General features: G+C 37.9%; 3 protein-coding genes across 3 annotated transcripts in view; 2 read left to right on the top strand and 1 right to left on the bottom strand.

Moving 5' to 3' along the window:
* Positions 1-770: 770 nt before the first annotated feature.
* pabpn1l (poly(A) binding protein, nuclear 1-like (cytoplasmic)) lies at positions 771-9,082 on the top strand. The gene is made up of 6 exons (XM_015385241.1): positions 771-1,020; positions 6,133-6,259; positions 7,259-7,326; positions 7,405-7,511; positions 7,618-7,705; positions 8,498-9,082. Exons 1-6 carry the CDS (start codon positions 949-951, stop codon positions 8,825-8,827), a joined length of 792 nt encoding a protein of 263 aa, XP_015240727.1. The 5' UTR covers positions 771-948; the 3' UTR covers positions 8,828-9,082.
* Positions 9,083-9,166: 84 nt separating this feature from the next.
* Positions 9,167-12,317, bottom strand: trappc2l (trafficking protein particle complex 2-like). The gene is made up of 5 exons (XM_015385252.1): positions 12,250-12,317; positions 11,824-11,996; positions 11,600-11,687; positions 9,406-9,485; positions 9,167-9,320 (listed from the first exon to the last, which is right to left on the bottom strand). The coding sequence occupies exons 1-5, from the start codon at positions 12,280-12,282 to the stop codon at positions 9,275-9,277; spliced, it is 420 nt and encodes a 139-aa protein (XP_015240738.1). The 5' UTR covers positions 12,283-12,317; the 3' UTR covers positions 9,167-9,274.
* Positions 12,318-12,714: 397 nt separating this feature from the next.
* Positions 12,715-27,215, top strand: part of galns (galactosamine (N-acetyl)-6-sulfatase) — a 30,147-nt gene continuing 15,646 nt past the window's right edge. Inside the window, exons 1-10 of the mRNA XM_015384327.1 lie at positions 12,715-12,866; positions 13,037-13,160; positions 14,701-14,775; positions 16,552-16,654; positions 19,326-19,469; positions 20,233-20,299; positions 21,549-21,676; positions 21,826-21,965; positions 22,084-22,187; positions 25,161-25,300. Of these exons, the coding sequence (XP_015239813.1) occupies positions 12,750-12,866; positions 13,037-13,160; positions 14,701-14,775; positions 16,552-16,654; positions 19,326-19,469; positions 20,233-20,299; positions 21,549-21,676; positions 21,826-21,965; positions 22,084-22,187; positions 25,161-25,300 (1,142 nt within the window). The 5' untranslated portion in view covers positions 12,715-12,749. The remainder of the gene's footprint in view (positions 12,867-13,036; positions 13,161-14,700; positions 14,776-16,551; positions 16,655-19,325; positions 19,470-20,232; positions 20,300-21,548; positions 21,677-21,825; positions 21,966-22,083; positions 22,188-25,160; positions 25,301-27,215) is intronic.

Here is a 27,215-nt window from a genome sequence, read left to right on the forward strand (position 1 = left end):
TATATATATATATATATATATATATACAAAAAAAGTAAAATAGAGAAACAGGTTATTGCACAGGCTATCAAATAGTAAATTGCACATTATACATCGCAAGCGAAAACGGCTAAAATGGTGTAAAAAAGCAGAAAACAGAAATGCTATTAACTAAGATTAGCATTTTTCCAGATGTCACTGACTTATGTTTTCCAGCCCAAAAAATGTTCATAAACCTCCTGTATATACGAAATCTCACCCAATTTGAACCAAAGTCTATTGATTTCTAAGGCGATTAATCTAAAGATAAACGTTTTTTACCCATAGCCATCCTAAACGGCCAGATTGGGAAACATCCCAACCTGACAACAATGCATGTAAGAAACCTTAGCCTTTAGATACAAAACCCCATCAACATATTTTTGCTAAATATTCAAACATAAATTGGCTATAAGAGGACCATCGTTGTTTGATTTAAAGAAAGCTTTTTAGTTTTATTATAATTTAGTTTGTTGCAAGGCTTTTACAGTTTGAAAAATAGAAAATTACACCATATGCCAACCGTCACAAGGATGTGCATGACAAGGAAGGGCTATACATACTGCAAGCATCATTTAGGTAGGTAACATCGCTCCTTGAGTTATTTACTGTCACAGGGAGGGCAAATGCCCGGTATCACAGATTACCAGTCCCAGCCTGTCCGGGCCCCAGTCTGTATGGATACGGCCCTGGGAGCAAGCCTTCCTCCCTCCCTGCCTCCATCCTCCTCCTCCTCCTCCTCCTGCATCCCTGTCACGTGACCTCCGCTGTGTCCCTCCAGCGCGTCATGACGAGCCTCAAACACAGGTGATGCCTATTAGCTTCCCAGCCCATTTCTGTCGGATGAAATACATAGCTGCCGTCCTTTAGGTTAGCGTCTTGGTAAGCTGAAGCTGGTTTTGCAGGTTCTAATATGTCTGAGCAGTGAGCATGGCTGAAAATCATCTGGAGTACCGCTACCTTCAGGGCGAGCCTATGGGCGAGCATTTCAACGAGGACCCGGTGAGTTATCAGCCTTTATGCAGACAGCATAAAAGATGCCGTCAGGCCATCATTATCACGCGCTGATACAAACGCTTTACGCGCAGAGGTTCTTTTATCAGCGGCTTGTATTAAAGCTACATGTTAGCCTCATGCTGCTGGATAGCAGGCTAACTGAGGCCAAGCAGGTGTGTTGGCTATCCGCAACATTAGCTACGTTTTTTTGTCTAGTATATTGGTTATATTCGTTATTTCATTCACAACAATGTTCTTTTTTTTCATGTTTGCATAAATACCTGAAGGGATTCCCATATAAATACTCACTGTTTACGTAAAACAAACTTCAAGGGAATAAAGACAAAAATTGTGCACAGCTTCCATCCAGCACATGGGCAGCTGATGACTGATTCGATGCACATTGGACATGATGCAGATTAAATGTGGATGCAGTCCTAAAGAAAAAAAACTGTTAAAAGATCATGCTCCATATTAAATTAACAATTGAGTCAAAATTATGACAGGGGAATTAAGTGCATGCAATTTTCAGATTGCGTGCAGGTGCATTGCATTTAAACCAGGGTAAGGCACTGATTTTATTTGCAGCTCTAGGTTGCAGTAATATGCTTTAAGTAGGTTTGGGGAAAGGAGAGAGATGCAGCCAATGGTGGGTCCTGACCCTTAATAGGGGTTCTATTGAAATCTAACACCGAAAATATGAAACATTACTGAACCCAGGCTATAATAGCTAAATTTCATGCATTTAAAAATCAGAACTATTCAACAAGAGCGGAAAACAGAGCTGGAAAATAATCTGGGTAGAAAAATCCCTTTTCAAAAATGGAAATATAACGCACCGCATCATACTTCATCTAATGTCCCTATATTTTTTTTCCTGTTTTATTCATTGACACTGTAGGCCAACAATTCTATGCTATATATGTTTTTTATGAATTATATGCCAGTTTAATTTGTATAGTAAACATAATATTGCATTTTACATATTAAGAAACATGAGTAACTCATCAGTGGTATATTGGTGAATATTTACTATTTTTATTTTCCTTTGAATTTGGCACCATTTAAAGCCACAGTGTGTAATAATTATAGGCATTTACGGACAAAAATGAAGTATGTTATCATCTAGAGTAGAAAGTCTCAATCTTTTTGTCTTGCCTTAGAACTTGCTATTTATTAGGGGGTTCCTCATACAACTTTTCATTTCAGATACAATACCAATATTGCGGCTTTGAGAATTTGCAGATACCGATGTTGACTCGATTCAATATTAGCACAAATATACTGGATATAATTACTTATTCTGCAGAATGTTAAGAAAAGGCTTGATCAAGTAGTATTACTAAAACGGGTAACAAATGTCAACAACAAAATGTAAGAAAAAAAACTGACCCATGGAAAAATTAACCAATGAGTTACTGAAAATTCAACAGAAGCAGAGTGTTTCTATCAGCATGAAAAAATCAGCGATTTAAAATGCCGTTCGATATTTAAAAAATGTATATATTTTTGGCCAATATTGCGTGGATGTCCAATATTGATATTGGATCAAGACATCCCTACTATTCATAATTGCATAGGAGCAGGTCTCGGATTTATGGTGCCAGACATCTTTGCACTACATCAGCGCAAAATGAAAATCTAGTGACTGCAGAGATCACCATTAAGCTTGAATGTTTCTGATGCAAGTCAGGCCTAGATAGAATCTATATCCTATACAGACTAATAAAATACTATTTATAAACTCACCTATGTAAACTAACCTCTACATCTTTGGACAAGAAAGTTTGCGGAAGCCTTTTTTTTTTTTTTTGTATCATGACTGTCGGACCATTAGATGACGCTGAACACACTTTGTAGCTTTAAACAACACACATTTATGATTAGAATCTGCATAGAAATCATGGGAAATATAAATCTACTTGTGCATTTACTGCTATTGTATGGCACCACTAGATTTATAATGTTAAAGGTTTATAAAAAAAAAACAAGTTTTAAAAGGTAAATGTGTTGGAAATTGAGGGTGTGTCCGAATGTCCGCTCTAATCTCTAAATAGGTCACTATATAGTGATTACGCCATTTAATGAGTGTGCGAATGTCTAGTGCAGGGGTCGGGAACCTTTTTGACTCAGAGAGCCATCACAGCAAAATATCTGGAAATTTATTTCAGTGAGAGCCATATAACATATTTTAAGACTGAATTCAACTAAATGCGAGTATAATAAGCCTCTCAACTTATTTTTTAAATAATGTNCGGAGGGATATTGACTATTCCAACAGAACTCAATGGGATTTACAAAATGCTAAATAAAACACTACAGGAACGTTTTTTCTTTACAAAACTTGTTTTTGATTGTCATTGAACAGCGTTGACGACTCGGTGAGTAGCATATTTTAAAAAAAGAACGTTTAAGGTTGTTTTAAGGACATTATCTGACATGCACTATGCAAGCCATTCTGAAGCAGCCAGGGGGGGATTCTGCATGAGCCAAATAGCTGAGACAGGACCAATCGTCAAAATTTTGGTGTCGATCATTCGATTTTATCCTGGACACTACAGAAAAGGGGCTAAAAGTGTTAAAAACCGGAATTTTCCTTTAAAGGAAAGAATCATGGGATTTCTTTGTGGCGATAATAATAAAGATTGTGCGGGGAGGTGGAGTTACATGACCAACAGGGAGCGAAAAGTAGTGATCATCTGTCCTAACCGTCAGTTAACAGAGTTCCCTATGAAGTCCTTGCTCCATATCGTGATTGAGGGATTTGGGGTTTAGGGCAGACTTCGGACACTGTCTCAGTTTTTTTTTTTTTTTTTTTTACAGAGAGTTTACTTGACTTCTGTTTCTGTTACCATAGTCTCATTCTCCCCAAAGCTAACCTGGTCGGGAGCAGGTTTTCCTCAATAAACTTAGAGTTCTCTGTCCTCCGTCTCTGCCCTCCCTAAAGCCAATCGGGTTTTTTTATTTCCTGATTTAATCAGCAGAGTTCTGTCGTAGCTTTGTGCGAACAATAAAAAGAACTCATCATTTACTGTGTAATGGAAGACAGAAATAAAATAAAGCGAGATGTCATATAGGTCCTACCTGTTTGAACAATGTTGACAGGTGCACTTCTCTTCCGTGAGATTTCACCTAAATATAATACATTGATCTACCGCCATTCAACCAGTAAACTAGTAGATTTCCCTGGTAATGTTATCTTGATTAAAACAGGCAAACCATTTAGATTTATTAGTTTGACTGGCTTGGTATTTCTAGTATCTACAATGTTTTCCTTTTCAAAATGAACTTTTTAAACAAAACAACATTCTTCACATCTAGAATAAACATTCTGGATGTCTAGAAATTAATGTCAGATCTACGTATTCCTACTGTTACTGGTTATAGTTTGTATTATTTGGATCAGAAATAAACATTTCACATATCATAAATATATTCAGTCAAGCTGATTCATGTCAAAATGGCCACATATATTTAAAACGTAACTCTACTAGCACAATTTTGTTTTTTACTTTCTGAAACTCAGCTTCTGCTGCAAACATGTAATTTAGAAAATCTGTTACAGTTCTGTCTAGGAATGGGATTTTTTTTTTTTTGACCAAGAAAAAATCCTATTTTATTGATCTACAAATGTAACAGAGGGGAATTTTCAATAAATGTTTAAACGGCCTGCCATAAATCTATGTAAAACTCAAGCAGCGTTCTTCTAACCATTTCCCTCTCCTTTGCAGGTGTAGGGCTGTTGCTGTCTTTTAAACACTATATTCAAAATCAAGTTAATGTGGGGTGAAATGGGGGACCTACTGATACCTGTTGGCATGTTGACTCTTCAAATTGGGACTCTATTAATGGCTTTACATACTTGTTACACATACTCAACCTTCAGTGGACCTACTCAGGTGATTAAACTAACTCACACCAGCCTTTGTGAAGCCAAAAACGGGTTTCCAACCTAAGGAGAGATCAATTCAGAGTTGAGGATTTGAGTTTGTTAAACCTGCTTTACTTTTAGGGTAGTGAACAAGGAATGTTGATGGTCCTGGGCTGCCAAATCTTCTGCAGCTTAACACGTAGTTGCATAGTCTTGGTGCTGCATGTTATACATTTTTAGGCTTGTTTTTCCTTTTAGGTCATGGTAGAGCAGATGTATAAAGTGGTTCATTTAGTTCACACTTCCCTAACTGTTAGATGGTGCTCTTCCAGCAGCCTGAGTAACGTGCAATTTGTAATCTGACCAATGAAATTGCAGGATAAAGTAGCTGCAGGTTCATAGGGATGTATTTTCTACAAAATGTGTAGTACTGAACCAGCAGTTTGACTGAAATGAGTATAATGCCACAATATGATCTGTCTCACGACACAGCCCCTCCCACTCCCATGGGGTGCAGATGGCAAGAAGATCCATGCATTCGAGTGGACATGGACTGTGGACCACCAAGCTTTCAAAGTCATGAAAACAATTAAACATTAAAAGAAAAATCAAAATAAAATCTTGTGGAATTAGGGCTGAAACAATTAATTGGATTAATCATGATTAATTGATTTACAAAATAGTTAGTTGCAGCCCTAGTTTGAAAATTGGTTGAAAAAATTGCAATTTTGAGTGAAATCATTCAGCTCTAGTCAAAAACAATGTGACTGCAAGCAGTGTGTGGAAATATCAGTTCATATTTTTTTCCTGAATGAGTCATGTTATTGAGAAAGCTCTGTTTACAGAAATGTTTTACAAAGTTTGAGAAATCAGAATCACAGGTCACAGAAACATACACAGGCACATAAAAAAACAAGTGGGATGATGCACAATAAGTTAAAGTACTAATGTGAGTGTAAACACTAATGATTGCTTACCAAATGTGTTTTGTTTATAAAATGTTTGAAAATGCAGTGATCCAACCACCCAATTCACAAAGCTGGGGTTTCCACAGCCTCTGGACAGAGAGCCAAAAGGTTTTAGCATTTTGATTTCTGTGAATGAATAACTTTTATATTTAAAGAACATTAAATGCTATCATGGAAAATTGTACTTTTGCTGGATTTCTCCATCTTTATTCATAGTTACCTTGCATATCCTCGGCTAAGGTGGTCAGTGGTTAAAATGCATGTGATCTCCTATTTCAGGAGCTCATGGCCATCAAGGCCAGGGTTCAGGAGCTTGAAATGGAAGAAGAGACTGAAAAACTGAAGGAGGAGGAGGAGAGGTGTGACGCAGAGGAGATGCAGCTCTTGACCAGCAGTCCCCGGCCTGGTAGGAAAGACTTGTTTCTGAAATGACACACAGTTGGGCACATCATCACAGAGAATCAGTCAGAATGTTGTATGCTCAAGCTAATACCCTTGCTCGTAAAAAATTGGTGCTTGTACTGATGTGGTAAAAGTGGAACTTTTCAATGCATATTGTACCTCTGTACACTGCTCACCTGTGGTCTACATATAAAAAAATCTAGCCTGCAAAGGCTACAGGTGGCCTATAGTGATGCTTTGCAGGTACTTTTGAAATGGCCAAGATGGACTAGTGTGAGTGAGATGCTTGTCACGGCAAGAGTCAATACCTTGTATGCTGTTTTACTACAGTTGATGTATAGTTTTATCTGTAGGATAAATGCATCTGGCAGTGATATTGTCACTTACTGACACCAAACGTATTGCAATCCAATACCAGTCTAAGCTCTGGAGACATTGGTATTCCTGTCTACTTAAATATCCTATCTAATTGTAACTTGTACTCTTATTGTGCTTTTCTACCTGTATTTTTATTTTTATCTTATACATTTATTGGACCAGGAGTCATGAATAAGGTCCATCTATAGATAGAGCTTTCGGTCGTACAACTAAATCCACACTGTGCTCTCAGGGCTCTCTGTGTAGTAACTTTTTCTCTTTAGACTAGGTGTGTAGCTTTGCAGCCTCCAGGTGGCTGAGGTAACCACATATTTGCTCATCTGGCTAACACCTGGGACACCTCACAGTGGTCACAACTGTGTTCACATGTGCCTCATCACTGCCCAATGAGACGCAGCAGTGAGCTCCAAAGAGCCAGAAGTGTCTGTCTTGCTGCCTGTGGCTATTTTCTGCCTCTGTGCATCTCCCCAACCCTCCCCTTTTGCCATTCTAAAGTAACTGAAATGTGTTTTAGAGCAACTTTTTAAATGGTTTATTTGCTAAAACTCAGCGATCATTCTGAAACATGTTAAACTTGAAGACACCTTGTTTTCCTTTTTTTTTTTTTCTTTCTTTTTAACCACAGGACCGTTTTACTGTATGACCCCGGAGGAGAGGATAGATGCAGACAACAGATCAATTTATGTTGGAAATGTAAGGCGTACATATTTTCTATACACAATGGTATTTTTCAGCTTTAATGTCTGATCTGACTAACTGATCACATTTCAGGTAGATTATGGAGCAACTGCAGACGAGCTGGAGATCCATTTCAATGGCTGTGGTCCCGTAAACAGAGTTACCATCCTGTGTGACCGGTTTTCCGGCCATCCCAAAGGGTGCCACAATTTCCTTTTTATGTCTGCTACCTTTTCCGTGTACTCCATCTGTGGAAAGGCCTAGGCCTATTCCATGTGTAACGAGTGTCCTTCCTGTCCCTCACAGCTTTGCTTACATCGAGTTCTCTGATCGAGATTCTGTGCAGAGTGCCATTGGTTTGCATGAGACGGTGTTCAGAGGACGGGTTCTTAAGGTAAATCTACATAAGAATGCAGCATCTGCAGTATCTATTTTATCCTTTGCTGTATTGCTTCTGGTGTTTCAAAGTAGCAAGATGTTTTAGTACTGGAATCTAGTTATGATCATACATTTTGTGCTGACAATTATGAACATGCCTTTAAGGCATGTTAAGTCAAGCCAATAGAATGGATTCTACTCAAATTGAATCCATAGTTATGAAATCTAATTCCTTCTTTTGCTGGTGGCATAACCTCAGAGCAGCTTCATTAAATGATTGCAATGTTGGTGCAGGTCCTGAAACAATAAAATGTGTTTTATTTTTGGTTTATGTTAAACTAGTACTTTAAGCTTCATTTTTACCCGCATGCATTTACTGTTTTTTCTGGATACATGCATTATGTATCATTCTACCTTCTGGATTTGTTTGAACTCACACCTCCTTTTTAATCTGAAAGGAAGCACAAAGAGGCTCCGCCTATGTCCAACAAACACCTCTATTGTCCAGTCAGGATCTAGAAGCATCTTCTCTTTTCCCAACTTATTTTCTTTCTAAGAGTTTTTATGTTTAGGGAAAATTGATGTTTATGTATAATGCATTCAAAATACTTGCTTGAATCCAGTAACCAACCCCAAACTTTAATCATTCCAGCTATGCAACTACCGGTACGTTTATAGTGCAACCCATTGAGCTGTGTGAAATCTGTCCTCAATTAAAGGGCAGTATTTTTGCTACATGCTCTTGGTAGGAGCATGGTGAGGGTGCTCAAACATAAAAGGTAAATCGCACTTATCTTTATGTTTTCAGGTGTTGCCCAAAAGAACCAACATGCCTGGTATCAGCACCACGGACAGGGGAGGACACAGAGGAGGTCACACCAGAGGAAGAGGCCGTGGCTACCGTCCCCCCAGGTACCAGAACAGTTCTCGAGGCAGATTCCGGTATCAGTCTTCAAGACCACAGCACCAGCCCCCCCACCCTTATTACGGAGGACCATCGCCTGGAAAGAGACAGTGGGGCCACATGGACTACCATGAACAAACTCCAAAACGTTACCCCTGTCTCCTCCTCATCACGCCACCTTCAGAGGATCTTGGGGCTGCGTCAAGTGGACAGCATTACCCTCAGCAGCGTTAGCACTACTAAATGAGTTTGTTGGCTGATTGGTTGTGTTTTTTTAAACTGTAAATGCTTTCCAGCATAATTTAAGTATTATGATGTCTAGCATTGGCTAATGTGTCAACTATTCATCCAGGTGAGATCTTAGAAAAACTGACTGGGATTAATCTGTCATAAGGTTGTTGCTGTGAATGCATGTGACGGTTCTCAAGCTGCATCTGTTTTTAAAAACTGTGGTTTTGTTTTGTAATGTGTAACCCTTCTGTGTGTAACTGACAAGCTCTTTGCTACTTAAATAAATAAAAATAATTCAACACTCCAAGTGTAGTAATCTATTTAAAATAATGTGAAACAGCGTTTCAGGTTTATTAATAGTTTTATTTTTATTTTCCAAGAGTAAAGACATGTAGAAAGGAAAAAGGGTCATATGTACAGTGGATGCTCAAAGGTTAACTGGATGAGATGTCAGCCTGTTTGAACCATCATTCCAGAGACTATTCCATTGAAGGCCCTGAATAATGAAGAGAAAAAGTTCAAATGAATTTCAAACTTTTTTTTTTTCTCTGAAGCAGATGTAAAAAGGAAAACAAGCTTACTTTGATTGAATTGGATCCCCAGGGTTATAGAATGGGTTGCACATTACATCGGTGAAAGAGTTGTGCAATTTTCTAAACATCTGAAATACAAAACAGTATAAACATGATCAGCACTGAATGAGATGAACATAGATTGTTAAAAACCTTTGTTTTTAATATGAATTCATTAGGGCTGTTTCAGAAAGGGGGATACATGAGAAATCTGAATAAGTTCAAGGTAAGTCCCTGAATGTTCCAGATTTTTAGATGGCATGTTAATTTATACCACATATTACTCTGAATGACTGTCTGATGTTGAGTGTTGCACATAGAAGTGGAGATCAAACAAGAAAAGCACCAGAAATAGTGTGTCCTTTACAAAAGGACCCTGTAGATGTGAGGAACTGCTCATTATGCTGCATTTTAACACAGAGCCATATATTAATAAGCAAAGTTTTCATCAGGATTCCGTTTAAAATGTCAGCCAGAGATCGTATGACAATGCACTTCATTTTTATGCTGTGTGCAAACTGTCAGGGATTCAGTGATAAATGCCCAAAATGCCTTATTTCTTAACTAGTCCAAATGCATTCCATCCATTTTCTTTACACGCTTAATTCCAAGTGGAGTAGCGAGGGGTGCTGGTGATCTCCAGTTGTCTACGGGCGAGAGGCAGGTCGCCAGTCCATCACAGGGCAACATAGAGACAACCATTCACACACCTAATGATAATTTAGAGAAGCCAATTAACCTAACAGTCATGTTTTTGGACTTTGGGAAGAAGCCGGAGTACCCGGAGAGAACCCACGAATGCTCAGGGAGAATATGCAAACTCCATGCAGAAAGACACTGGGCCGGGAATCAAACCCAGAATCTTCTTGCTGAAAAGCAGCAGTGCTACCTACTGCGCCACTGAGCAGCCTTAGTCCAAATGCCCACTAGATCATAATTTCTAGGAACTGATTTCCTTCCTGACATGGTGTCCGAGCGCTCAAGTCTTTTTTTTTTTTTTCTCTCTTCACTGAACAGCTTAGGTTTTGTTCAATTATATTTTATAACTGAGCTTTGCAAAGAGAAAAGCTCCAATAACTTGGAATGTAGCATTGTATTTACATTACAACTCCAACACATACAGTTTTATTTTTCCTTTTTAAAAATCCACATGAATAAAATAAAACATGCAGACCTGCTGGTATCAGTTAAAGGCAATAATTTAGTACGGTATGTAATGTATCACATTCGGATATTTCAAGCAATATCCATTTGTATAGTTCTGGGTTTCCAAGCATAACTAGAAGCATATATGATATTCACATGAATTGTTTAACTAAATAAAGAATATGTTTGTTTTTTTTGTTTTTTTTAATATTTTTAAGTTCGCTTTATTTGTTTAAACATGTTTCCAGGTATTGTTGTAAATATATTTGACCAGCTATTTCAAAGAGAGGGTCAGAAAACATTTCAGTTACATATGTTCTCTTTTTGCCAATAGGTCATTAACCAAGGCTTAAATTCTTACATATTTATAATATTTGTTAAGTGTCGTTCAGTAGGTAAAACGCCTCAAAATAACAAAAGCTGACATACCTCATTTAATTGCATTTTTAGATTTTATCTTGATTTACTGTTATGTCCTGCTAGATTACACCCAGAAACATATTTCCCACACGTGTTATGTTGAAGACTTTAATTCTTGATCTAATCCTCAATCATGCTTTAACTGGTCTCTGCTTCTTATTTCCTCTATTGCCAGGATGGATACTATTTTTAGCATTCCACTAATGAGAGCTTCTTAATACATTTACACACTTAATACATACAAAACTCTGGGCTTGCTTAACTCAGAGTCGAGTTGGCCGATCCCTGTGCTGAAACTGAAAATCCTGCATATCACAAAGCTTACCAACAAAGTGGACTCAGGTTACCTGCTCTCTACACAGAAAAGATTAACCCCATGCTCTAAAACAGGACCCCGAAATAGGAAATAATAGTTGCTTGATCATCTAAACCTCCGTAAAAATTGTGACATTCACCACACAGGTGTTTAATAAAACGATGCCATTGTGGTAAAGTAAAAAAAAGACACAGTTATTTTAATACATAATAAAACAATAACAGACTGACAGATGACATGGATTCAAATAAATGGAAAAACACAGAGACATCAATGTTTTTTTTATGTCCTGTAACTAAAAAGTAAAAACGATATACTTACACTTCGTATTTCATTGTCCCGTAATGATGTATTGGAGGAGTCCACAACAATCACAAATTTAACCTTGGAGTTGGTTACATACCCATATCTATGTCCTCCAGTTAAGGACACAAAAAAAGGCACCAAAACACAAAACTTTGAGTGAACTAAACGTTTTCTCCTTAAAGTAAAATCAATAATGATATGTATATTCGTAGTGGCTGGGGTTTAAAAGTAAAGGATACACTTTATAGTCTTCAGTTGGATAGAGCAGACCCAGGTAGAGCTCCCTCTGGTCACCTATGGATTTCCCCACAGCTGAGACCTTCTCCTCCACCACATCCAGAGAGGTGTGAACCGTGTAGTGGAATTTCAACTCGTTTTGAGATGGCACACTGCGTATGTATAGTGGGTAGTTCTGGGGAAAATGTCAGAAGACAATAAAAGCAAAACATTTCATAAATAAATCTTTAAGATCTCTAAAAAAAAAAGAAGTCGGAAATGGAAACAGTAGGATAGCCAGTACGATGCTAACATTAGCATTGCGTTATTATCTAATACTGGTCGTAGACAAGAAGCTAAAAATCTCCTAGAAGCGCTTAATGGTTTTGCGAAAACCCCTTAACCCTGTAAAGTACGTTACAACAAAATTATTAACAAGATATCGGTACCTCTTTAGCGATCACTGCTATGCAAACCGCCATGTTTTTGTTCTCCCTGCAGCTGACTGCTGCTGTCACGTGATCAGTTGCATTCAAATGCTGAAGAAAAATACGAGTGTCTAATCAGAAATCCATTTGAGATCTGATTTAAGGTGACAACGTGCTATATTAGCAATATCTGTAGGGTTTTATCGTGGATTATAAAAAAAAAATTGATAAAAATTTGTATGCATTATCTCTGTCTTATTTTTGTCTGGGTAATATAAACATTACTGCGATTTTAAGAGATTCGCTTAACGAATACAACAAAGCATACATATATTCAATATTTCACAACGTTTAACTGACAGTAAATTGAGCTTAAAAAGTATAAATTAAAGTGAATGTAAAATTAACAGTAAAAATAAGTATAAGCTTGTTTCATTCCAGGCGTAACTGTGTTGGCAGATGGACGCGAATGCAACACGCCTCTTCCGTGATGCTAGCGCTCATATGACTTCAGCACAGCAATGAAAGTAGTCTGTAGAACAAGTTTTCTTCTTCTTAGTATAACGATATGTTGTTCATTGACAGAAAAGCTGTCAAATGGTTCATCACCAAACATTATCATCATGCTCATGGATGACGTAAGTATTTTCTGACTTAGACTGATTTTACAGCCCAGCTTATGCTCGATTTATGCAGTTATGTGTGTTTCTTACTTCCTTTATTAACTCTGTGTTCACGTGTTGTTGTTTTTTTTTGGCATATATTCCTCTACAAACATGTGACTGGCTTCCTGTGCTGTTTTTTTTAGATGGGTTGGGGGGATTTGGGGGTGCTCGGTCAGCCTTCTAAAGAGACCCCCAACCTGGATGCCATGGCAACCCAGGGGATGCTCCTAACAAACTTCTACACCGCCAACCCACTGTGTTCCCCATGTGAGTTAGCAGAGACGTTTGTGCAAAATATAAAAGTCACCAAGGCTTGTGTTTCATATTGCAACATTTGATATGTCTATTCACTCTCATACCTTTAGCTGTTTCATAGTTAAAGCACAACTTCCTCATGATGTGATGATAAACATTTCCTAGGAAACTCCACAAATGTTCCTTTATTTGAAGATGAGGTGAAATTAAACGTTTGATTAAACCAAAATGAGTTTTAAGTTAAATATTTTCTCACTTTTTAGTAATAGATTGGCTACATATATTTAAAAACCACCACATGTTACACAAAACAGTGAATCTGATGGTTAACATGTGGCAGATCTAACAACTAGGATAACCTGGGTACCATCTGTTTTTTTGTCATTTTTTTTATTATGTGAAGAATTGTATTCTTGTGTTTTACTTAGGGCTAAAGCAATTAATTGGATTAATCAATTATTGAAATAATCATCAACAAATAACAGGATTGCACAGACTGTAAAACATGCCTTTAGCAGACAGAGCGACGTATTTAGAACAGTAATTATACCAAAATGTAAAAGAAAAAAGTACAAATTTTGCATTTAAGATAAAAAACAACAACAATGTTGTTTTCTGTCAATATGCTCTATCCAGAACTCCTAAAGTAGAAAAGTTTTAGTTTCACCTGGTTTAATTTAGTAAAAAGTGTTCTTTAAGGAACCTTTGGCTATCTGATTATTAATCGATCAATCTAAAAAATAATCTACAGATTATTTTTTTGCAAAATAATCGTTAGTTGCAGCCTTGGTTTGAATAAAGGCCCTTTACATTGACTAACCATAAAATCTTCAGAAATAGTTGCTTATTAATGGTGCCAGAATGTTCATTTATAACAATATTGGATACCATTTAGTATACATTAAGATTTGATTTATGGGGAGCTGGTATATCTGGAGCTGTGGTAGAGTGACAATCCAGAGTTAGTTCTGGGGAAAATTCCTGCCTTAGCAATGTCATATCCTTTTCTCAGATGCTGTTGAAATCAGAGTGCAAATACTCCAAAGATGTTTTCATTCGGAAAGAATAGACCACGATTACCGGTAGATGTTCTATCGTTCCCAAAGTAACATCTCTTTTTAAGATTTTCTTTTATAAAACCATCAGATTTATTTTCAGAAAGCCTTAAATGAGCTTGCTGCATATGAAATATTTTTGGAATCACATCATACTTTACTTGTACTTTATGTACAAGGCCATAAAAGTGTCCGAGTTACCAAAAGTTCTAATCAGTAGGTGCATGAAGCCAACAAAACCTGACTGCCAAAGACAGACCACATAAAAAAAGAACTTACACATCTTGTATTCTAAAACGTTCAGGAATAATTATTCATTGTTAAAATACAACTGTTTAATTCTGTACCTTGCCTTTAATACAAACATTAAATCAAGTATTTTAATCTTTTTTTGCAGTGAAATGTTAAGCAACTTCATTACAGTTTCCATATTGGTGCAAGAATGCAGAATATTCAAATAAAGGATTTCGAAATCTTAAAATCTGTTTTGTCCACAGCAAGAGCTGCACTTCTCACAGGGAGGCTCCCTGTCAGGAATGGATTCTACACCACTAATGCTCACGCTAGGAATGGTAAACTCTCCTCATGCTTTACATATGTTCGTTAAAGGTTCTCTTTCTATATGGTGTGTATAACCAGGTCTTGTTTTGGATTGTTTTTATGCTGCACACAGTTACTGATTTCTTCCATTGCTTTTTTTTCTCACACTTAAGTGTTTCCGATCACCAAACAAATTTTATTTTTGAAGATAAACTGAGTGAATTTTAAAAATGAGGTTTCAAATTCTTATTTTGTTTAAGGGAAAAAGGTTATTCAAACCATATTAGTCCTATATGGAAATAAAATCCGTCTATTTTCATTGGCGGTATCAAAAACTGACTACAATGAACAACTTTCTGTTTGTCTAGTTGTCCTCACCACATCTTGACCCGGTTAGTGTCTGACCAATAGAATTAAAAAATCTAGTGAATGGAACCTGTATGACAACATTATCCAGTGAAGTATAGTATAGAGCCGTTATCCACATTTGAAGAAAACATGAAACTGTAGAGAACCTTTCCAGGATTGGCTGGTCTACCAGTATTACTCCATGAATCATAAAGGAGGTGAAAAAGGATAAACTAAAGCACTGCCAGTCCCACTAACTTCATTTAAGTCAAATATTCACATCTCCATAATGTGTTTAGGACTCAGCTGGTATTAAATGCTGCATGTCTGGATGAGTTTGAAATTTGATCAAAAAGAAATAAAAAGCATAGTCCAAAGTATTGAGGAAATATTAGTTGTATTCAAAAGATAAAAGTTGAATTTCTTAGGTGTTGTGCATTAACCTGGCAAGCCAGATTGATGATGTGTAACTACTCACTTTAGTTCTACACCATATTAATCTGGGACTGCTCCGATCTGGGAAGGACGAGGCATTCGGCAGAACCTTCCAAGCTGTATATGCCTGCCTATCGAAGAGTAGCTTTAGCCAATTATGGAAATAGCAGCAAGCGGCATAAGAAATCACAAAAACTGAAACATCCTGTGCTGCCATGTTGATTTTAGTTACAAGTTCTTCCTTAAACCATAATCCTGCAGCATTATTGACCGACCCATTTTGGATCATCTTGAACAGTTGAAGTTGGACAAGATTTATTCTTGTGTTCTTGTAACGCCACAAATACCCCCAAAATTTGGTTTGCATTTTCGTTTAGGTGAGCCTCCCACCTAGTATAGGGATCTAAACAGGGATTAAGAGAACCACCATCATACCGATAGATAAACATGGTAGAGGCAGTGTGAGAGTTTGGGGTTGCTTTGCTACTTTCATGAGAGACAACTTGCTGTATTTGATGGAAACACAAATTTTGGTCTCTGCCAGAATTTTCTAACTGCAACACCTGACAATCAGCTGGGGACCTTGAGCTCATGCATACTTGGAATATCTTAGGAGAAATAATCCAAAGCTTTCTGGTTCACCTTTTACTGAATAAAAAAAAAAGAAAACGGAAAGTAAAAAGGGAATTTCAAAGTGGTCTAGTCAAAGCACTGCTCTAATGCCAGTTGAAGGAGCTGTATGATTAATGACTCTTCAGTGAGGCTGAATAATAAAAATCTACAAAGAAGGGTAAGGCAGTTTATCTTTAAAGAATAGAAATCACTTTAAAATGAAATGTGTATTGGGGTTATCTTTGTCTCAAACATTTAAGTGTGACAGAATAGCAAACCAGGAAACAAATCTGTAAGGTTTGAATACGTGTTATAAAGAACTATATCTTTGCATTTAATTGATTGCTTATAATTGCGTAATATGAATACATGCTTATATGTTTATTTATTTTCTTTTTGTTTTGTTTCTGTAGCTTACACACCACAGGAGATAGTGGGAGGAATATCCAAGGATGAGATTTTGTTGCCTGAAATGCTGAAGAAAAAAGGTTATGTCAGCAAGATAGTTGGCAAGTGGTGAGCTGTTTTTTTTAAGGAGTGTTTAACTTATTAACCAAAAAAAATTCAATTGCTCTAAACGTTTCAAGACATTGGGTACGTTTCAGTAAGCAGACTCAAATCCTCAACACTGAATTGATTATCAGTGGCCATTATCAGTGGATCCCCGATTCGACGAGTTACCATGAGGACAGGCAACAGGAAGTGCTGCTTTGGATGTTGTCATCCCAATAAATGGCCGTTATTACTGGTTATCAGTCCCATAGAATGGCTTAAGATTTTGCCTCCTACCTCCTAGGACGCTCAGAAGGTTATCACCAAGTGAATCCTAATCCTAACCCAAAGGTAGTACCCTTCCCCCTAGACTTTATTAATCTATTTATGTGTAATCTGAAAATAATTTCAATAGTTCTTCATGTATTGTACAAATTGGAAAGAAAAAATATCTGCATGTTGCAAACCAAAAAACAAAAAAATCTCATATCCTGTCAACTGAGTTGTTTTTAATCACCAGATTAAATCTGTGTGACTGAAATGTATAATTCATTCAAAGTAAACCTTTAAAACTTAGTTGATTTTTTTTTTTTTTTTTTGGATTGGTACACTTTAAATAATGTAGATAAAAACTATAAAGTAGGTCAATGAAACTTACTGTTATCAGTGATAAACTGCATATAAGAAACCACTAGAAGGTAGAGGAGGAACACGCTGAAGCCATTCTATAGGACTGGCGCTATTTGACTGTACAGCTGTATTTTATATAATGTTGTTTTCATACACACAACAATGTTCTGTGTAAAAGTCTGTGTCATGCTGCAAATGTGAGGATGGATAAGGTTGTGGATGAATGTGATGGAATGGCGAGGGAAAACAGATGTGCTCATAAACATAATTATCTGAATATTAAAGGTACGCATTCCTTCTTTGTTAATTAATTCTTTAATAAGATCCTCATCAAGAAGGACATGCAATGTTTGTTTTTAAAACCTGATGTGTCTAACGGACCTGCTTCTGACTCTGGGGAGAATGTTACTATGTTAACTGAAACAGAGGTTAAAGAAACTCTTTCTGAAACGGAAAAAAACAAGAATTTCTCTAATTTCAGGTTTAGAAAACTTCGTGAAATGGACCCTTTACAGGCTAAATAAGCAAAATCTGAATACATTATCACTCCAATTGGGATATCGCTGTAATTGTCATTTTTTTTGTCAGATGACATTCAGCTTTGTCAATATCAGACACACTCCCATCGTAGTGAAACCAAGGAAAATGTGGAAAAGCCCTTTATGCCCAGTATTAAGTACGGTGAAGGATGTGTGGTGCTGTTTTCCTTCCCATGATCAGGGTAACCCTTTTAGTGGTCATTACCCCACAGGCGGTTTAAAAAACTAACAATTGTAATATAAAAATGTTTTGGTTTATGCTGGATACTATAAACAGGTTTCCATGAGTGAGAAAGAAACTGAATGAAGACCAGGAGAGATTGTGCAGAAGTTTAGAATAAAAATGAGCTGCGTCTGATGGTCATGGTAGTTATACAAGGAATTTCCAAAGCACACTTTCTCAAATATTATGTTTTTTTAATTGAATACTACAGCGAAAGCTGAATTTATCTGAAGACATTCAAAAACAGGCACCAGGGTTGCCAGTAAATGGACTGTATGTTCAGTCTAAATGTTTCCAACATCCATTTTATATATGTTTTTTCTATTTAAAGCCACATAAATAATGTTGTAATTACTATTATTATTATTCATGTATTTATCCTGATGGACTTGCGGCATAGAGCACAAACAAAACACCCACCAGCTGATGTTACATCAGTGGTATATATGCTCTTTGTATAGTAATTATCCAATCTAATCTCTTCAAACGTAACCAACTTATAAACTAATTGGGTACAGCAAAGGCATCCAGGTAATTATCAGTGTCTATGCTGAATTAGTGGGTCATCTAAACATTCTAAAATAATGTGAAACTCATTGTACAGCCTTAATCATAACTCTTAGCAACCTTTGATTTCTACAGTTGGATTATCTAATCAGTGTTGGCTGGTCTTCATCTCCTAGATTCCTTATGATAACCACTTTTGTTATGTCATTTATTTTCTTTTTACACTATGGATTATCTGTGCTTTAAGTTAATTGAACTGTTATGAAATACTGTTGATTGATGTCTTCTGTTTATTATTAATTTAGGATAGTTTATGGATCACATATTGACATTGTCCAATCATTATAAAACAGGCCTGTATTGGATTTAAATGCAGAAATAGATGAAAGAATGAGCATTTTAGACTCTCTTCTGTGTATAAATGAGCAGTTTCTGGGTGGTTATGGATGGAACCAAACACAGAATATCAGTCAAAACTCTAAAAATACAGAATAAAGAAATATAGAATTTTCGCAATGCCATAAAATGTGCCGACATCATCGCCACCCTACCCAAAACTGATCGGCTAATGTGTGATTATGCAAGTATTGATGTTGCAAAGATACAAATTGAAACAGCCCTGCATGTGTTTGGTAGGATAAAAATATGTTGTACTGTAGTTTAAAACACAAACATCTGCTTTGTTTATTGAACATAATATACAGATTGGTTAAATGTCTGCAATCTGTTGAGTTAATGTAACATTAGAAAACTTTATTTCCTATTAATTAATTGCACACCTTCTTTGTTATTGCAGGCACCTGGGCCACAGACCGCAGTACCTTCCTCTACAGCACGGTTTCGATGAATGGTTTGGCTCCCCAAACTGCCACTTTGGCCCCTACAACAGCAGCTTCCGACCAAACATCCCCGTCTATAACAACTCTGAGATGATTGGAAGGTATCCTCAAACACAGTGGGCTAACAGCACAGATGCAGAGACAAATATCCGATTCTGTTTTCCCCACCTGACTTGGTTGTAAAGTTTGTTTTTCTGCTCCTCTGGATGAGCTCAGTGACTCCCCCTCCATCTACACGTCCTCCTCTGTACCAGCTGGGCCTGTGTATTCCATTTTCCGCCCATTTGTTTTCCCCAAAACAGCCATATGTGTATTCAGGGTCATTGGAGCCGGCAGCCGGGCGTGTTTTTCGCTTAGCCGTGGGTTTAATCAGCGCTGTATACCTGGGCCCTGGACAAAAAAACACGCACACACACATAAAGAGGCGTGCATAGTCAGAGACACACACACACGCCCTCAAGAGACGGCAGGTTGCGCCGCCTCTGTGCGAGGACACCTGGAGGAAGTGAAGCATAAGAGAGAGATTTCTGTCTTTGCTTCTACGCTTCAGTAGCGCCTCATAACAGTTCCCGCCGCTCTGCTTTGCTGAGACTTCGCACATATGTCTTTCCAACAAAATATTCCTGCAAGCACCATCAACAAGTGGAAAATTAACTTTTCTTGTCCTAATGATATTATCTGGACCAGTTTAAATCATTTTAGAAGGGGATTAGAAATCCATCTGGTACTGTGCTCAATGGAGAGGAAATAAATCAGGCTGTAAAACTGAACAAACAGCCGAGGTCAGACTTAGTTTAGTTGGAATAATGGCTCACTGCAGGTGAAGGGGTCAAACAGAAATAATGTGAGCATTTTATTTCACAGATATTATGAAGAGTTTAAGATCGACCTACGAAGCGGAGAGTCCAACCTTACTCAGATGTATCTGATGGTGAGTGTCCACTTTACAACTCATCCTGCAGCCATTCAGGCTCGGATCATCTGAGCCTTTTTGGTGGGAAAAAAAAACTCTCCTGGTTTTCATCTTTTCAGGGAATATAAAACAGCATGGCAGAGGGCTGTTTCTGAGAGACATGAAAGCACAGAAATAAATTGTCTGTAACAAATTAGAAAATGCATTTTTTATTGTTGCACATCTTTCACCAGTGGAGGTGGATTATTGACTTCTTCACACTATTGCAATGAATCTACATCGGCCTCTCCTATTATATTCCTGAAACAGGATCAAAAGCATCATGCTGAGGCACACTGCAGGCTTGAAAGATGTAATTTATCTCCACGTTAGGAGGATGCCTCTGCTTCTTAAAGCTCATTTTAGTAAGTCTTTGGAAGCTGGAGTGGTGTCAGATGACACCAAAAAGGAGGTTCAGTATATAGCAATATAATCTGCTTAGGTAGGTGGACACTAAATTTGCTATCCAATAGGTGTGTTTTGACAGATATAGATTAAAAATAGCATAAGAAAAATGTTTCGTTTTTAATAATTAGAAGAATCTTTTTACATACTTTTAATTAGATTCCACATTAACAACGTTAAACAGTAACTTTCAGGTTGAATTTTCGGAAATAAGCTGTTTTTATTTTGCTGATTTTAGTCTGTTCTTCTCACATCTTCAAAAGATCTAAAGTTATTTATATTAAATCTAATTCTTTTTGCAAATGTACCACAAAATGGTATCTGATGGCTTCTGTCTAATTTTTTCTCTTTAATTTTTTTAATGTAAGCCTTGTAAAATACATACTTTTTGTATAAAATAAACCAGATTAAATATTTTATATTCATATAAAATAGAATAAGCAGGGCGTGCTTTGGTTGCGGAGTGCTAAGCACACACCACCCATGTATGGAGGCCTTAGTCCTCAATGTGGCCGACCCGGGTTCGAATCCTACCTGTGGTCCTATGCTGCGTCTCTCCCCGCCTCTCTCGTACCCCCTTTACTGTCAGCCCACTTTCCAAAAAAATGAGCCACTATTGATGTAAAAACTAACAAAATAAAAAAAAAAATATATAGAATATCCTACTGAGAAACATATTTGCATTTTATTGTTTAACTGACAAAACCATTATCTAAAAACTATGCTAAAGCTTTGCTAAGACAACTTTTGAAAAAAAGAGGAAAACTTTTCAACATCTTTGTTAGGTCTTTGTTTGGTAACAGTAAATCTGCAACCTCTGCAGGAGGGTATGGACTTCATACAGCGGCAGACTCAAGCCAAGCAGCCCTTCTTCCTCTACTGGGCCCCTGATGCCACCCACGCCCCGGTTTACGCCTCCAAAAGCTTCCTAGGAAAGAGCCAGCGAGGCCGGTTAGTAGTAGATAGTAGATCAGTAGATCCACATGATCTTGGTTTAGGGAGGTTTAACTCCCTTATTGCTGACTATTTAATTAATATTCAACCCTACTAGAGTTACATAAGGTAAGTGAATGCATGTGTCAAAAATCTATGCTGTTCAGTTATGGAGATGCGGTCATGGAGCTGGACTACAGCGTGGGTCAGATCCTGTCCCTGCTTCATGGTCTGGGCATTGAAAAAAACACCTTTGTCTTCTTTACATCAGACAACGGGGCGGCTCTTATCTCGAGCCCTCATGAAGGTATTCCATACTTTTTTTAACTCTTAAATATATATAGTAGTTATGCTTAATTATATTTCTTCTTTTTTTCACTATGGGATGTATCGATTCATTTGGTTTTATGGCTCTGATTCCTCAGGTGGCAGCAACGGGCCGTTTCTCTGTGGGAAGGAAACCACGTATGAGGGGGGCATGAGGGAGCCCGCCATCGCCTGGTGGCCCGGACACATCAAGGAAGGCACAGTAAGCCCACCTTCATCCTTCTGCCAAAATGCGGCTCAGTGCCATGAAATCTTGAGCTTGAGACGGATGTTTTCTCTGTAGAGCTGCAGGCAGTTCTGATAATTATGAGACAGGTAGTAAGAGAATGACTAATTACTCCAATAATCTTTTTCTTTGAATAACTCAGGTTTTGTGTGCTTATGATTTATTTTTGTATCATGTAGGAATTTACATGTTCGTACTTTGATCCACCAGCTCTGTTCATTTTGAGTTGGCACTACTTTTATCAAAACTGCAATTTCAGCCACAAAGCTTTTTTTTTTTTCTTAACTGTTGCCTCAAATATTTCTAGCTGAAATAAATGCCCCCACTCTCATCTTTTTTTCTTTTCTTCCCATTCCTCAATATAACCCCCCCGCCCCACCCGCAGTGTGATCCCCTAAGCCTGTGCGTTCTGCAAATGACTTTTAATTGTATTAGGGGCAGCTGTGACACGGGGCTGTGACGCAGAGGGATTTTGTGGAGGAGTGAGCGGAGGCTGCAGTCTGCAGTAAGCCTTGCCCCTGGCTCATCTCACAGGGTTGTGCTGGGCTCTGATAGCGCAGCGGAGTAGCGAGAGAGAGGAGGATTGGGAGCGTCTTAAGCGGCTAATCTGTTTGTGTGTTTGCTGAGGTTGGATTGAGCCGTAATGAGGACTTCAGTATCTGAATATGCCAGGCGTTCAGGATAAAGAAACAGAGGGGGTGGGGGAGGAGTTTAGGAAAGGAAGCAAGGGGAGAAGTAAAATAGGTAGGTGCTGATGAAAAGAGAAAGAGCAATGGTAAATATAGAGCATATTGCAATACTTTCCTGCCCCTGTGAGGTTTTTATAATTGATAAGCTTTTTGCTTAATAGATAACTTAATAAATTCTTCTATTTATGCAGAAACAAACGTGTGTGCTTCTATATGTGGATATATGTGAGTTTTAAAGAGTTGTGTTGAAGCTTCACTTGGCTTTAATGATAAACATGCTTTGTTGGAGCTTCTGAACTCCACAGATTTGGATTTATTGTTGCTCCATTGTTGCTGCTTGGGAGGGAGGACAAACAAGACACAGGGCTGGCCTAAATTCATATTCTGGACTCTATTGATCTCTGGTTTATGGAGGCCTTAACAGCTACATGCAGGAGGCATATTAGAAAACCTTTAATAAAAGGGGATTTTCAACAGGTTTATAGTTGTTTTAGGAACACAGATTTCAGCTTCAATTGTCAAAAAACAAAACAAAAATGTATCAGTTAGTGTGCAGGAACTTTGCTGGGGGTGTATTGGAATGAGGGAGCATGGTCGGTGTCCAAACGGATGCAGATAGAGCATCCTCCTGGTCTATGAGGAGGAGGATGATGATGATCACTGTGGGTGTCTGTATGAACAGAGATGTGGAAGTGGGTGGGCTGTTAGCCGCCGCAACATCAGGAAGCATCCCAGTCCCTTTTGTTGGTTTATCAGCTTCAGACACACATCCTTACGATGGTGGAGATGGGGATAAAGGTGCCTCGTCCTCGGATAAACAAGGTTACTGCAGAGAAATAAAGGACGTCATGAGAAGGTGTGGGTTTAGAAAGATTTGAACAAAACAGGGGGTGAAAAAGGACTTATGAAGGAAAAAATGGCACGACAGACCCAGACAAATTTACATTTTTGTCATGCGAGTATTTACCAAACCAATTTCCAGTGCTGTTTCTTCCTTTTCACATTTCTCCTTTTTTCTTTAACGCTAGATATTTCTAAGAGGAGCTGAGAGAAAGAAAAATGAAGTAAGGAGCTGAATCTGTTGGTATTTGTGCTTTTCAGAGAGAGTGTCTGGATGTGCAGATAGATCATGGAACTCGCTGCAAAACCTTTTCTGTGGCTACTTCTGTGGCTCCAGAAGAAAAGAGGAATTCATGTCAGTGCTTAGGAGCAGACACGAGCACGCGGGGGAATGCGTGTGCGTCTGCATGCATGCCGGGTGCCGATAGGAGCGCGGCGGCACATGACGCTGCAGCTGCACGGGCCTGATAGCGCTATCTGATCGTGAGCGTGCCGTCTCCCTCTAAGGCTCGCTCAGGAGAGAATGGAACGGAAGATCAAGGATGACAGCGAAAAAATGGCATTTTATCTGAAAATAGTTCAAAGTTTATAAATAAAATAAAGCTTTTCACAGCGACTGGAAGAAGGAGATAAAACAGCAGCTTTAACAGCCTGCTCGCCCAGGCCGTGTCCCATCCCATGCTTCCTCTCCCTTTTCCCTTTTTTTCCCCATCCATTTCCAAAAAACTCATTTATGGGAGGAAAGGCTTTTTTGAGTTTTGATAGTAAGCCAGCATGGAGAGATCAGAAAGGAAACTAGAGGAATAGGTTTCTTCTATGCAAGCATCCTATCATCGCTATTAATAAAATGTTTCCACTTTTTCTTTTTGATTCCTGAGTCAAGTCAACAAGTGTCAAATTATGAAATCCTTTGCACAAAATAAACAGAATAACACAGTAATGTGCATGAGGTTGTCTGTGTACATTCGTATATCTAAAAGAATTTTTTGAATTAAAGAATTGTAAAGTGAAGAAATAGTGATTTCTTGTCTTTTTGTGGACCAGTCTAATACCAGCCACACATTAAAATCAGACAGTTTGTCCCTAATTTGCTTCAATTAGTGACCAGAACATCAAATCCTGAAAAAACAAAACAAAGAGACAATTTAATGAAATCTATTAGAACTAAGATCTCTTGGCACTTTTGTTTTTTAATGCATCTAAAGATCCGTTGTTTGTTTGATTTGAAACTGCTGCATCTGTCAAATCAGTTGGATAATGTTTGGGGTTTTTATCTTTTAAAATCCACAGAGAAAAAATTGCTCACCAAAATCAGGTCTGACCTTTTTACCATTTGGAGATTTGTTTTTCCAAGGAAACACCTGATCAGTTTCTCTTTTTTAACACTGATCTGATTTCTTCTCCCTTCATCCTGATGCAGGTGAGTCTCCAACCTGCAAACGTCATGGATCTGTTCACCACCAGTCTGGCCCTGGCTGGCATCAGCCCTCCAGATGAACGAATGCTGGACGGACTAGACCTGACACCAGTTTTATTAAATGTCTCCCACAAACTCGACAGGTGAATTAAAAACTCTTTTCTTATTTTTTCATTTACTTCTCTCTGGTTTCATCTGCCTTAGAGGAGGAGTTATTTCTGTTACACATCAGGGGCCATTTTTAATAAACGAAAGATCACTCTTAAAGATATAGTGGAGAATGTTCTTTTACCGAGTAGATCATCAAAATAAGTGGTCCTCCTAATTGTTTGTCGTTCTGGGGATTAACTTAAGGCCGTCCTACATGCTTGTCCCCATTTTCACTTACCAGTGGTGAGTCTGACATAGTGAAAAAATTGCAAAAGCTTGTATGAGCGATGCAAACAGCAACTGTTAAACAGAGCGTGCACGAGGAGAAATTGTCTTGTGCATGCTCCCGCACAGGTACCCCCATGCTCCCGAAGTGCAGAGGGCAGGTCTTTTCTAAAATTCTCTAAGATCTTCCACTATACCTTTAAGAGTGGAATGATAGGCAAAACATTTCTGCGTTAAAAGATGGACTTAAACAGGGTTTCCGTGGGTCATTAAAATTAATTAAAAGTCATTAAAATTCATTAAATGTGATTATTTTGGCATTTAAAATGCTTTATCTAAAAAAAAATGTTTATAAAAACAATTTCTTAAATTACATATATTTGCAAATATGCAAAAATATTGCGATATATTTGCGGAAAATAAAATAAAACCCAGATTATCGAAAAGAAGGAGTCAAGGCGGAGAAAAAGCTGTAGAATGGGGAAAATGCTAATTTCAACAAAAGTTGCTGGAAATCGAGGAATTGCAGCCTGCCGACAGGAATTTGCTGTGTATATATGACTCATGGATACTTGTTGCATTAAAACTATTTTTAAGAGCATTAAAAAGCATTAAATTAGAGTTGCTCATTCCTGTATAAACTCTGTTAAAAGTGCCTCACTCACACCTTTAGCAAAGTGTGGGACAAAATCTTTAGTGTGACTCTGGAAAAGTGTTAAAACAGCACCTGGTGCGGTAAAAGGAATTTTAGATCATGTCACTTCTAAGTTTGTTTTTTTGGCCAATGCTGAGTGGAGTTGTTTATGGATGGTTTGATGGCCCAGCATTATTTCCAGGACTGCACAGCCTAAATACTGCTATAAAATCTGGTAGACCTTTCGAAAAACACCCAAATATAAAAAAATATCTCTTAATATCATTTAAAAGTTCTGATTATCTTATGAGAAAGCTTTTGATGGCTTTTGATGTACACAGACAAAAGAATACTAAAAAACACCCTTTTGGCATTTACACAGTGTTTGGGGGGAACGGACATGCTTATTTTTGTTAATTAGGAGGCTCATTTAAGGCTTATTTAATTCACTTTCTAATCTGAGTGATCAGGGAAGTTTTACCAATCACATGCAGGACTATAAAAGATCAAACAAAAACCAAAAATTGGCTTAAAGGAGTTCATTTTGGAAAACATGCAGACATGTTGTAAGTTCATGCATTTGTACTGACTAGCTACGAGTTATTTATGTTTTTTCCAAAGATTTGTTAAAAACAACCACAACTTGGTTATGTCATGTCCAGGCTTTATTAATGAACGGCTACGGGACAATCTTACTGGCCACGCTTAAGTGACGCCACCAGCTGTTTTTATTCTTGCTGATGTTATCAGGTGTTATATTATAAAAAACTGTGATGGAAATGCAAATCACGATCCATTCCTGTTAGAGGAAAAAGGGCTTATAATTCCACCATGAAGCCCAGAAGGCGGTTAGTGGAGAAATTACGTCCCACATTAAGTCCTTAACACAAATTATAGCCGCTCTGTCCAAACAATATGGGATGATCAGCTGTGTGTTGCCAGAGCTAACACGCCTTCAGCTCCCGAACATCCCTGTTGCCTCATTGCCATCCTCTCCTACCCACCTAAGACACCTCTGGAGGTCTCTTAAATACTTGGGGGAGTGGAGG

Source organism: Cyprinodon variegatus, unplaced genomic scaffold (assembly GCF_000732505.1).
Source record: "Cyprinodon variegatus isolate N-32 unplaced genomic scaffold, C_variegatus-1.0 Scaffold15, whole genome shotgun sequence".
In the NCBI taxonomy this organism is placed as follows: domain Eukaryota; kingdom Metazoa; phylum Chordata; class Actinopteri; order Cyprinodontiformes; family Cyprinodontidae; genus Cyprinodon; species Cyprinodon variegatus.

Coding starts and splice junctions, on each gene's coding strand:
- pabpn1l (XM_015385241.1), top strand. CDS start 949: ATGGCTGAAAATCATCTGGAGTACCGCTACCTTCAGGGCGAGCCTATG. Junction 6,260..7,258: donor GACCAGCAGTCCCCGGCCTG/GTAGGAAAGACT, acceptor TTTTAACCACAG/GACCGTTTTACTGTATGACC. Junction 7,327..7,404: donor GATCAATTTATGTTGGAAAT/GTAAGGCGTACA, acceptor ATCACATTTCAG/GTAGATTATGGAGCAACTGC.
- trappc2l (XM_015385252.1), bottom strand. CDS start 12,282: ATGGCGGTTTGCATAGCAGTGATCGCTAAAGAG. Junction 11,688..11,823: donor CCAACTGAAGACTATAAAGT/GTATCCTTTACT, acceptor TGGAGGACATAG/ATATGGGTATGTAACCAACT. Junction 9,486..11,599: donor GGGACAATGAAATACGAAGT/GTAAGTATATCG, acceptor TTTGTATTTCAG/ATGTTTAGAAAATTGCACAA.